Source organism: Coenobita brevimanus, chromosome 60 (assembly GCF_032717465.1).
Source record: "Coenobita brevimanus isolate Jiangsu-jjx chromosome 60, ASM3271746v2, whole genome shotgun sequence".
NCBI classification, from domain to species: Eukaryota; Metazoa; Arthropoda; class Malacostraca; order Decapoda; family Coenobitidae; genus Coenobita; species Coenobita brevimanus.
Window position 1 is genome coordinate 377501 of NC_137013.1, and position 12610 is coordinate 390110.

Sequence of the window (12610 nt, forward strand, 5' to 3'; positions counted from 1 at the left end):
TTCCATCTTCCCTCCACTTCCTCTCCACCTTCCCTCCACTTCCTCTTCACCTTCCCTCCCTCCCTCCACTTTCTCTACACCATCCCTCCCTCCCTTCACTTTCTCTCCATTCTCCCCACCTTCCCTCCACGTTCCCTCCACTCACCTGCTCTTTCCTCCGTAATCTTCCTCACTATCTCCGTTGCCAGATGCCTCACCATTCTTGTGTTAAGGGATTCTACCTCCGTCACCTTCCTCCCTCCCTCCTCTTCCCTCCTCCCTCCTTCCCTCCTTCTCTCCATCCCTCCATCGCCAGTGGCCCTGCTGAGGACGCTGTGGGCTGTGGTGGACGCCTGCTGTGAGAGAGAGAGTGAGAAAATGTGCGAGAGTTGTGAAGGGTTCGATGGTAAGGTTTGTGATGTCTGTGTAACTCTTTTCTCTCTCTCTCTCTCTCTCTCTCTCTCTCTCTCTCTATCAACCTATCTTTATCCATCCATTCGTCCATCCATCTATCTGCTGTATGTATATATCTATCAATCCATCCATCCATCCGTCCGTCCGTCTATCTATCTATCTGTCCATTTATGTATATCCATCCATCTGTCTATCAGTCTATCCATTCATCCATCCATCTGTCTATCTATGTATTTATCTGTCTATCCATCCATCCATCCGTCTACTGTATGTCTATCCATCCATCCATCTGTCTATCAATCTATCTATCTGTCCATCCATCCATCCTTCCATCCGTCTACCGTATGTCTATCCATCTATCCACCTATCTATCCATCTATCTCTCCATCCGTCCATCTGTCCTTCGATCCATCCATCCATCCATCTACTTATCTATCTGTCTATGCCTATTTATCTGTCTATCTATTTGTCCATCCATCCAGCTATCTATCCATCTATCTATCTATCCATCCATCCCTCCTCACCTCAGCGTCCCTCAACCCGTCAGCGATAGGGAAGTAGGCGAAATCATCCACTCCCTCCCCTCCCCCTTCTCCTCCCCCTCCCCTCACTCCCTCCTCCCCATAGGGCCGGCGCGGGCGGGGGTGCGGGTGTGGGTACGCGTTCTGTACGGGTCCGGGACGCGTTGGGCAGGTCTTGTTGGCGAGTTGATCCAGTCTGTAGATTGAGTGAGATTAGGTTGATCTCTCTCTCTCTCTCTCTCTCTCTCTCTCTCTCTCTCTCTCTCTCTCTCTCTCTCTCTCTCTCTCTCTCTCTCTCACACACACACACACACACACACACACACACACACACACACACACGATCCAATCTGAAAATAAATAGATTGAGATTAGAAAGTTGATCTGGGTTTCTCTCTCTCTCTCTCTCTCTCTCTCTCTCTCTCACACACACACACACACACACACACATACACACACACACACACACACAAACACACACACACACGATCCAATCTGAAAATAAATAGATTGAGATTAGAAAGTTGATCTGGGTCTCTCTCTCTCTCTCTCTCTCTCTCTCTCTCTCTCTCTCTCACACACACACACACACACACACACACACACACACACACACACACACACACACGATCCAATCTGAAAATAAATAGATTGAGATTAGAAAGTTGATCTGGGTCTCTCTCTCTCTCTCTCTCTCTCTCTCTCTCTCTCTCACACACACACACACACACACACACACGATCCAATCTGAAAATAAATAGATTGAGATTAGAAAGTTGATCTGGGTTTCTCTCTCTCTCTCTCTCTCTCTCTCTCACACACACACACACACACACACACACACACACACACACACACACACACACACACACACACTACCACTCTTCTCACTCATTGCTCTCTATGTTAGTGTTAATCTCAGCTTCTCTCCGTATCAGTCTCTATCCATGTATTTTCCATCCATCCATCAATATCTGTCCATCCATCTATCCCTCCATCCATCCATCCATCTATCTACCTATCTATCTGTCCATCTATCTATCTATTTATCTGTCAGTCTTACGTGTTCAGGACCAGTACAGTGTCCAGCCCAGCCAGTGCCATCCTCCTATCGAGAGCCGCGTGGGAGTGCCGGAGTGCCATCATCGTATTGTTTTCCAGCCTTGATATGTCCTCTTTGAAACGCCTCTCTATTGCCTGGGGGAGAGAGGGAGGGTGAGAGAGAGAGAGAGAGAGAGAGAGAGAGAGAGAGAGAGAGAGAGAGAGAGAAGGTAAATTTGATAAAGAAGAGGTGGAGGGATGGAGTGGAGAAGAGAGAGAGAGAGAGAGAGAGAGAGAGAGAGAGAGAAGGTAAATTTGATAAAGAAGAGGTGGAGGGATGGAGTGGAGAAGAGAGAGAGAGAGATTAGATAAGTGGTGGAGGAATGGAGTGGAGAGAGAGAGAGAGAGACCCGGTAAATTGTTGTTGTGCTACCCCAGTTTGTCTGAGCGAGCAGACCCATCAACCACACGCAAGCAACCACCCCTGCAGAGCCATCCTGTGCACTGAAGCGATGTTCCTATGCGGCCGACGGGGCCACGCCACATCGAAGCACGGGGATTAGTGTGTAGGTTTGATTCCTGGGTGAATGCCGCATTTGCATCTCCACCCAGTTAACAGGACCACCATAGTAGGCTCCACATCACCCCGTTATTTGGTTATATGATTACCACCCAGCGTAGTAAATGGTTTGCTGAGTTATTACAGGAAACCATTTGGCGGGTCACTCAATGTAGAGTCACCTGAAGTGGAAAGGAGTGTAATGGATAGCGACAGGAAGGATGGGAGAAACAGGAAGACAGGAAAAGAATGATAGACATGAAGGAAGGAGTAAACAGCACTGCATCAAGTGAATGGATGATGGCCACCTACAGTAAATGAGGGTAGTGTGAGTTGGAGGGTGGCCAGACTGATAGCGAGAGACAAGGTGACACGGAGGCTATTTGTTTGTGGCCACCCCCTCAGGGTTAGGGTGTCTGGCTGTAGAGATAGGCCTATATAGGAATTATAGAAGGAGAGAGAGAGAGAGAGAAATGGTGATAAGAAAGTAGTAATGTAGAAAGGTATGTATGTAGGTATGTTTCTATGTATGTATGTTTTTGTGTGTGTATGTATTTTTGTATGTATGTATGTTTCTATGTATGTATGTATGTTTCTATGTATGTTTATGTATGTATCTATGTATGTATGTTTCTATGTATGTATGTATATTTCTATGTATTTAATGTGTATTTGTAAGTATGTATGTAGGGTAGGTAGGTTAGTAGGTAGGGTGGGAGGTAAGTAGCAAGGTAAGTATGTGGGTAGGTAGGTATGTAAGTGTTTAAACTGCTGGTAGACAGACAGACAGATAAATGTCAGCAGCTCTGTGTCTCACTCATAGCTATATCAAAGCATCTGCCCTTTGCTTAACGCTAGAGTTGTCGCGGTCATGAGAGGGCTTGTGAACTCTAAGCACCCTCGCCTCTGCAACTTATTCTCTCATCTAGCCTAAATAAACTTATGGTGTGTGGAATGAAACACAAGAGAAGAGGTGGTTATGAGAAGGATTATCTATATCTATTGCCAGACGCCTTAATCCCGTAAGGGGTGGCCACAAACAAATCGCTTCCATATCACCCTGTCCCCCGCCATTTCATTGCCCTGCTCCCAGCTCACACACCCCTCTTTCATATACCTCTCCACACCATCCCTTCATCTCATCCAAGAGAAGAGGTGGTTATGAGAAGGATTATCTATCTATCTATATCTATTGCCAGACGCCTTAATCCCGTAAGGGGTGGCCACAAACAAATCGCTTCCATATCACCCTGTCCCCCGCCATTTCATTGCCCTGCTCCCAGCTCACACACCCCTCTTTCATATACCTCTCCACACCATCCCTTCATCTCATCCTTGGCCTCCCCCTCCCTCTACCCCCTTCCACCTCACTCACATACACTCTCCTCGTCAGTCTCTCACTCTCCATCCTCTCCACATGGCCACACCACCTCAGTGTGTTTCTCCTAACGCTTCCTATCACGTCCACATACACACCACAACGCTCCTTCATTTCCTCATTTGTCAGTCTCTCTCTCCATGTAACTCCACATCCACCTCACTCACATACACTCTCCTCGTCAGTCTCTCGCTCTCCATCCTCTCCACATGGCCAAACCACCTCAGTGTGTTTCTCCCAGCTGTAAAATCAGTAAATCAATCTTCTTCATTCTGTCAGCACTCCTGCCCCTTGAAGCTCACTGGCTAGGTTTGTTTACAGGGAGTGTAAAACGAGTCTTACCCGGGAATTTTGGCGCGTAGTTCCTGTCCACCTCATCCTCGGTGTCCCTCCCCTTCTCCTCCTCCGCCTCATCCTCGGTCTTCCCCTCCCCCTCTCCCTCTCCACCTCATCCTCGGTCTTCCCCTCCCCCTCTCCACCTCATCCTCGGTCTTCCCCTCCCCCTCTCCACCTCATCCTCGGTCTTCCCCTCCCCCTCTCCCTCTCCACCTCATCCTCGGTCTTCCCCTCCCCCTCCCCCTCTCCACCTCATCCTCGGTCTTCCCCTCCCGCTCCACCTCATCCTTGGTCTTCCCCTCCCTCTCCACCTCATCCTCGGTCTTTCCCTCCCCCTCTCCACCTCATCCTCGGTCTTTCCCTCCCCCTCTCCACCTCATCCTCGGTCTTCCCCTCCCTCTCCACCTCATCCTCAGTCTTCCTCCCCCTCCACCTCACTCACATACATTTCTGATCATCGTACAGGTGTAGGGAAGCCAGTTTACCTGCTAATTCGCCTAAATTCTTGATAAAATGTGATTCCGAATTATGGAAACATGCAAGCAACTCTCCACCAGCGATTTATTTTTGTCACTTAAACGCGACAGGGAGAAATATGTATGATAATGAACAGAGCCATTTTGGGAGAGCGAGAGAATCTATATATCTATTGCCAGACGCCTTAATCCCGTACGGGGTGGCCACAAACAAATCGCCTCCACGTCGCCCTGTCCCCCGCCATTTCACTGCCCTGCTCCCAACTCACAACCCCCCTCTTTCATATACAGTACCTCTCCACTCCATCCCTCCATCTCATCCTCGGCCTCCCCCTCCCTCTCCCCTCTTCCACCTCACTCACATACACTCCTCGTCAGTCTCTCCCTTAATCCACTTAACGAAAATGTACACAAACGAGAGATAATCGCCATCTCTCTCTCTCTCTCTCTCTCTCTCTCTCTCTCTCTCTTTTCCGTCAGCCTGGAATTGTCAACAAGATTTAGCAAACTTCGGCGAGAATCTGATTTCGGCACCGTCAATTTTTTTTTTACCCGAATTTAAACTGGTACCGAAAATGTCCAACGAGGGTCGTAGTAAGGGAGAAGTGGCGAATTCGGTAGTTTGGGAGGAATTAGTGTTGTGTTGCCGAATGGTGAGATTTGCCGAACTGGTGCCAAAGTGTACAGGATGGGGTTATTGAAAGGGGTGACTTGGAAAAGGGAGAGAGAGAGAGAGAGAAAGAGAGGGAGAGAGATAATACATCCAAATATTTGTCTACCCTCCCCTCCCCTACCCTGCCCTACCCTACCCTGCCCTGCCCTACCCTGCCCTGCCCTACCCTACCCTACCCTACCCTACCCTACCCTGCCCTGCCCTGCCCTGCCCTACCCTACCCTGCCCTACCCTGCCCTGCCCTGCCCTGCCCTACCCTGCCCTGCCCTGCCCTGCCCTACCCTGCCCTGCCCTACCCTACCCTGCCCTGCCCTACCCTACCCTGCCCTGCCCTACCCCACCCTACCCTACCCTACCCTACCCTACCCTACCCTACCCTGCCCTACTCTACCCTACCCTGCCCTGCCCTGCCCTACCCAGCTCTACCCTACCGTACCCCACGCTATCCTACCCTACCCTACCCTACCCTGCAGTACCTTACCCTACTCTCTGTTTTACCTTTCCTTGCCTTACCCGAATATGTTTTACCCTCCCCTGCCTCACCCTGCCTAACCATCCTCACCCTGCCTAACCCTATCTAACCCTGCCTAATCCTGCCTCACCCTCCTAGCCCTACCTAACCCTGCCTCACCCTGCTAACCCTGCCTCACCCTGCTTAACCCTGTCTCTCCCTGCCTCACCCTCCATCACCCTGCCTCACACTGCCTTACCCTCCATCACCCTGCTAACCCTGCCTTACCCTGCCTAACCATGTCTCACCCTGCCTCACCTGCAGCCTCGTGTTGACCACCGTGACCGCCTCCCTGACCGTCTGGGTGACCTGGGGGGCCGCGGGGTCAGAGTTCACGGCTCTGTGGGGGTAGTCGGCTGATGTTGACCTGGGGGGGTGGAGGAAGGTGGTTAGAGAGAGAGAGAGAGAGAGAGAGAGAGAGAACAAAAGAGTTTTCAGAATTGTACTTAATTATAAAATAGTAAATATAGACAACTCCCCTTCAGTAAAATTACATTGAAATTTTCTTTTACTTACCAGTCTGTAAAATATATATATGAAGAGGGAACAGAAAAGTATGGAGATTAACTTCTATGTGTAAGTCGCCTACATTTGTTTTCTGGATTAATATATTAAAATCCTCGTAATGTAGGCAAAGATCGGCCACTCCTACTATAGTCGCGGCGCACGACTCTGAGGTCATTATCGTACCCTGGCAACCTACCATTCAAAAGTGCGTCCGATTTCATGTCATATTATACACGAATCCTATTATTATGCACGAATATATTATACACGAATATTATTATACACGAACATATTATACACGAATCACATGCGTCTCATACACGAAATCAGACGCACTTTTGAATGGTAGGTTGCCAGAGCACGATAATAACAACCTCAGAGTCACGCGCCATGACTATAGGAACCGAATTATTTTTGATCAAAGAAAAAAATGTCGATGGGAGGGGAACTGAAAATGTTGTAAATTAAACCTTGGAGTGTAAACCATTTTTTTTTTAGTACTATCTCTTCACTATGTACACCATTTATATACCTACTACTGTACTATCTCTTCACTATGTACACCATTTATATACCTACTACTGTACTATCTCTTCACTATGTACACCATTTATATACCTACTACTGTACTATCTCTTCACTATGTACACCATTTATATACCTACTACTGTACTATCTCTTCACTATGTACACCATTTATATACCTACTACTGTACTATCTCTTCACTATGTACACCATTTATATACCTACTACTGTACTATCTCTTCACTATGTACACCATTTATATACCTACTACTGTACTATCTCTTCACTATGTACACCATTTATATACCTACTACTGTACTATCTCTTCACTATGTACACCATTTATATACCTACTACTGTACTATCTCTTCACTATGTACACCATTTATATACCTACTACTGTACTATCTCTTCACTATGTACACCATTTATATACCTACTACTGTACTATCTCTTCACTATGTACACCATTTATATACCTACTACTGTACTATCTCTTCACTATGTACACCATTTATATACCTACTACTGTACTATCTCTTCACTATGTACACCATTTATATACCTACTACTGTACTATCTCTTCACTATGTACACCATTTATATACCTACTACTGTACTATCTCTTCACTATGTACACCATTTAAATACCTACTACTGTACTATCTCTTCACTATGTACACCATTTATATACCTACTACTGTACTATCTCTTCACTATGTACACCATTTATATACCTACTACTGTACTATCTCTTCACTATGTACACCATTTATATACCTACTACTGTACTATCTCTTCACTATGTACACCATTTATATACCTACTACTGTACTATCTCTTCACTATGTACACCATTTATACACCTACTACTATCTCTTCACTATGTACACCATTTATACACCTACTATTATCTCTTCACTTTGTACACCATTTATACACCTACTACTGTACTATCTCTTCACTATGTACACCATTTATATACCTACTACTATCTCTTCACTATGTACACCATTTATACACCTACTACTATCTCTTCACTATGTACACCATTTATATACCTGGTACTACTATCTCTTCACTATGTACACCATTTATATACCTGGTACTACTATCTCTTCACTATGTACACCATTTATATACCTGGTACTACTATCTCTTCACTATGTACACCATTTATATACCTGGTACTACTATCTCTTCACTATGTACACCATTTATATACCTGGTACTATCTCTTCACTATGTACACCATTTATATACCTGGTACTATCTCTTCACTATGTACACCATTTATATACCTGGTACTATCTCTTCACTATGTACACCATTTATATACCTGGTACTATCTCTTCACTATGTACACCATTTATACACCTACTATTATCTCTTCACTATGTACACCATTTATACACCTACTACTATCTCTTCACTATGTACACCATTTATACACCTACTACTATCTCTTCACTATGTACACCATTTATACACCTACCATTATCTCTTCACTATGTACACCATTTATATACCTACTACTGTACTATCTCTTCACTATGTACACCATTTATACACCTACTATTATCTCTTCACTATGTACACCATTTATACACCTACTACTATCTCTTCACTATGTACACCATTTATACACCTACTATTATCTCTTCACTATGTACACCATTTATATACCTACTACTGTACTATCTCTTCACTATGTACACCATTTATACACCTACTATTATCTCTTCACTATGTAGTCCATTTATATACCTACTACTGTACTATCTCTTCACTATGTACACCATTTATATACTGTACCTACTACTATCTCTTCACTATGTACACCATTTATATACCTACTACTGTACTATCTCTTCACTATGTACACCATTTATATACCTACTACTGTACTATCTCTTCACTATGTACACCATTTATATACCTACTACTGTACTATCTCTTCACTATGTACACCATTTATATACCTACTACTGTACTATCTCTTCACTATGTACACCATTTATATACCTACTACTATCTCTTCACTATGTACACCATTTATACACCTACGCTGATTTCGATAGGGGTAGACTTGGCTCTCACGATCAACGGCTATGGTTTGTACGGGTATAAGAGAGAGAGAGAGAGAGAGAGAGAGGGAGGAAGGGAGAGAAAGAGAGAGAGAGAGAATTACACCCTCCCAGCTATCGTTTGAACAGATATGAAAATCCATCTAAAATTCTTTCATGTCAAGAGTAAAAGATGAAAAGCCAGGTCACTAGAGGTCAAATCTCAGGTCGTGTAAGGTCAGAGGTCATCCAGATATGAAAAATAAAGTGGAAGATAAAAGGTTAAATGCCAGGTCATAGTTCACGTATAAGGCTAAGGTGAGGTCAGGTCGAACGGCAGGTCACATTTCAAAGGTCAGAGGTGAGACGAGTTAGGTCAGTGATTGCAGGTGAAAAATCAGGTCAGAGAGGTTGAGTCGCGTCAAAGGTCGAATGTCAGGTCAGGGATGAAGATAGATAAAAGGTCAGGTCGAATGTCAAGTCAGAGGTGAAGATAGGTCAAAGGTCAAGGTCTTTCTGTCTATGGTATGTATGTTTGTGTGTATGTAACGTGATGTCAGAGGTCGAGGTAAAATAGGTCGTGTCAGAATCAGGTGAAAGGTCAGGTTAACTGGACTGGAATATCAAAGGTCAGGTCGCAGATAAGAGATTGTGAGGTCGGTTGAGGGCAAAGGCCATGTCAGGTCAAAGGTCATGTAGGATTAAAGGCCATATAAGGTCAAAGGTCATGTAGGATTAAAGGTCATGTAAGGTCAAAGGTGAAGGATAAATCAAAGGTCGACATCAGAAAAAAGGTCAAAATACAGGTCAGTTTAGATAAAAATTGGGTCAGATGGTCAAAGGTCAACCAAGGTCAAAGGTGAAGGTCAGTAAATACCAAGACCAGGTTATGGGCCATCCAGGGGTCAAGTGAGGTTAAAAATACAGTTAAAAAAGTCAGCTAAGGTCAGAGGTCAGGTTAATCAGAATGGAAGACAAAAAGCCAAGTTAGAGGTCACAGATGAAAGGTTAGGTCATGTGAAGTTGGAGGTCAAGGTGAAAAAAATTACAGATATGAGGTCACGAGGTCATGTGAAGTTAGAGGTCAAGGTGAAAAAAAATTGTACGAGGTCATTGAAGCTGGAGCCTGTCTGTCTGTCTGTCTATTGCCAGACGCCTTAATCCCGTAAGGGGTGGCCACAAACAAATCGCCTCCATGTCGTCCTGTCCCCCGCCATTTCACTGCCCTGCTCCCAGCTCACATCCCTCTCTCTCATTTACCTCTCCACTCCATCCCTCCATCTCATCCTTGGCCTCCTCCTCCCTCTCCCGCTCTCCACCTCACTCACATACACCCTCCTTGTGAGCTGGAGGTCAAGGTGAAAAAAAAATTGTAGATATGAGGTCACGAGGTCAGGAAACTCACATAAGTCTCCAGGGTCAGGGGTCAAAGGTCAGAGTTCAAGCACAGGTCAAGGTCAATCCAGGAAGAAAAGCTGGAGGTCATAGTCAAGGTGAAAGGTTAGGGAAGATAAAAGATAAATGGTGAAGAGAGTTGATTAATTGACCTAAGATGCTGAGAAATCGAGTCAGGTCACACGTAATAAGAGGTCAAAGGTTAGAGTGAGAGGAATATTCATAAATCATTCATCCTAATCTCTCTCTCTCTCTCTCTCTCTCTCTCTCTCTCTCTTCATTCATTCATTCATTCATTTTTGGGCCACATAAGGAGCGTAGGAGCCCGGGGTTAGGCATAGATCCGGCATTCAAGGCTAGAGTGACCAGCCTCATTCTTCCCTGAGCGGCATTATGTGAGCAGTAAACCCCAACCACCCCTTGGATATAAGCACTTTCATACACAGTCAATATGGAGCCCTTTAACCCACTAAACCTCCAGGCGTCATGTGGTGCTATGGTTACCACCCGGCGTAAAATATGTATACTCACACTAGGTTGTCGTGAGGGCGTAATCCAGGCAGGGCACTGACACGGGCCTCCAGCGTGGCTATTTGCTTCGCTGAGAAGGGACAAAATATTAATAAGAGCTCCCTAACACCTTTTCGTAAGCGATTTATTTTGCTTATTACACCTTACTGTCCTATTCCGTGTTACTGAAAAATATAGCGTAATAATGATAATAACAGTAATTATGATATGCTCCGTAATACCTTTTCCTAAGCGATTTATTTTGCTTATTACACCTTACTGTCCTATTCCGTGATACTGACAGATTTTAATATCGTCTGTCTGTCTTTCTGTGTATCTATCTATCTATCTATTGCCAGACGCCGTAATCCCGTAAGGGGTGGCCACAAACAAATCGCCTCCATGTCGCCCTGTCCCCCGCCATTTCACTGCCCTGCTCCCAGCTCACACCTCCCTCTCTCATATACCTCTCCACTCCATCCCTCCATCTCATCCTTGGCCTCCCCCCCCGCTCTCCCCCCCTCCACCTCACTCACATACACTCTCCTCGTTAGTCTGTCACTCTCCAGTAATAACAACAACAGTAATTAACACAAGCCGTCACCCCTTCACCCCCAGAACGCATTTACCTAATTAATTCTTAACTATGTGGAGAGAGAGACCTGTGTGTGTGTGTGTGTGTGTGTGTGTGTAGAGAGAGAGAGAGAGAGAGAGAGAGAGAGAGAGAGAGAGTAGTAAAATCACCTGGAGAAAGCAGAAATAATGAAAAGAAATAAAATATATATATATAAAAGATACCATTCTAGAGAAAGCTTTAAAAGAATGGACAGTAACTTAAAATCTCTCTCTCTCTCTCTCTCTCTCTCTCTCTCTCTCTCTCTGCCGTAACTTGTGGTGTTCCGTGTGACTGGGCCTGCCTCCCCCCCCCGGCCTCACCTTATCTCTCTCTTACCTCACCTGTCTCACCTCATCTCTCTCTCTCTCTCTCTCTCCCCCCCTCCTCCTCCTCCTCTTCCTCCTCCTCCTCCTCCTCTTCCTCCTCCTCCTCTTCCTTCTCCTCCTCCTCCTCCTCCTCCTCTTCCTCCTCCTTCTCTGTGTGTTTCTCGTTATCTGAACAATCCAGCTGACCCTTACCTCTCTCTCTCTCTCTCTCTCTCTCTCTCTGTTTATCTATCAGTATCTGTCAGTCCATCCATCTATCTATCTATCTATGTCTGTTTATCTATCTGTCTATTAGATGTGTAACTAACTAGCTATCTGTCTATCTGTCTGTCCATTTATCTATCTATCTGTATATGTCTGTCTGTCTATCCATCTCATTCTATCCATTTATCTCTCCCTGTCTATCCATATATCTGTCTGACCATCTATCATTCTGTCCATTTATATCTATCTATCGGTCTCTCTCTCTCTCTCTCTCTCTCTCTCTCTCTCTCTCTCTCTCTGCGTGTGTCCCTGTCTCTCTCTCTCTCTCTCTCTCTCTCTCTCTCTCATTCTGTGTGTGTGTCCCTCTGTCTGTCTGTCTCTCTCTCTCTCTCTCTCTCTCTCTCTCTCTCTCTCTCTCTCTCTCTCTCTCTCATTCTGTGTGTGTCTCCCTCTGTCTGTCTGTCTGTCTGTCTGTCTGTCTGTCTCTCTCTCTCTCTCTCTCTCTCTCTCACTCTGTGTGTGTGTCCCTCTGTCTGTCTGTCTCTGTCTCTGTCTCTGTCTCTCTCTCTCTC

General features: G+C 45.3%; 1 protein-coding gene across 1 annotated transcript in view; it reads right to left on the bottom strand.

Moving 5' to 3' along the window:
• LOC145403075 (uncharacterized) overlaps positions 1–12610 on the bottom strand; it is a 152232-nt gene that overhangs the window by 22398 nt on the left and 117224 nt on the right. Inside the window, exons 7-9 of the mRNA XM_080274910.1 lie at positions 10914–10983; positions 6147–6228; positions 146–236 (exon numbers count right to left, since the gene is read on the bottom strand). Coding sequence (XP_080131036.1) covers positions 146–236; positions 6147–6228; positions 10914–10983 — 243 coding nt within the window. The remainder of the gene's footprint in view (positions 1–145; positions 237–6146; positions 6229–10913; positions 10984–12610) is intronic.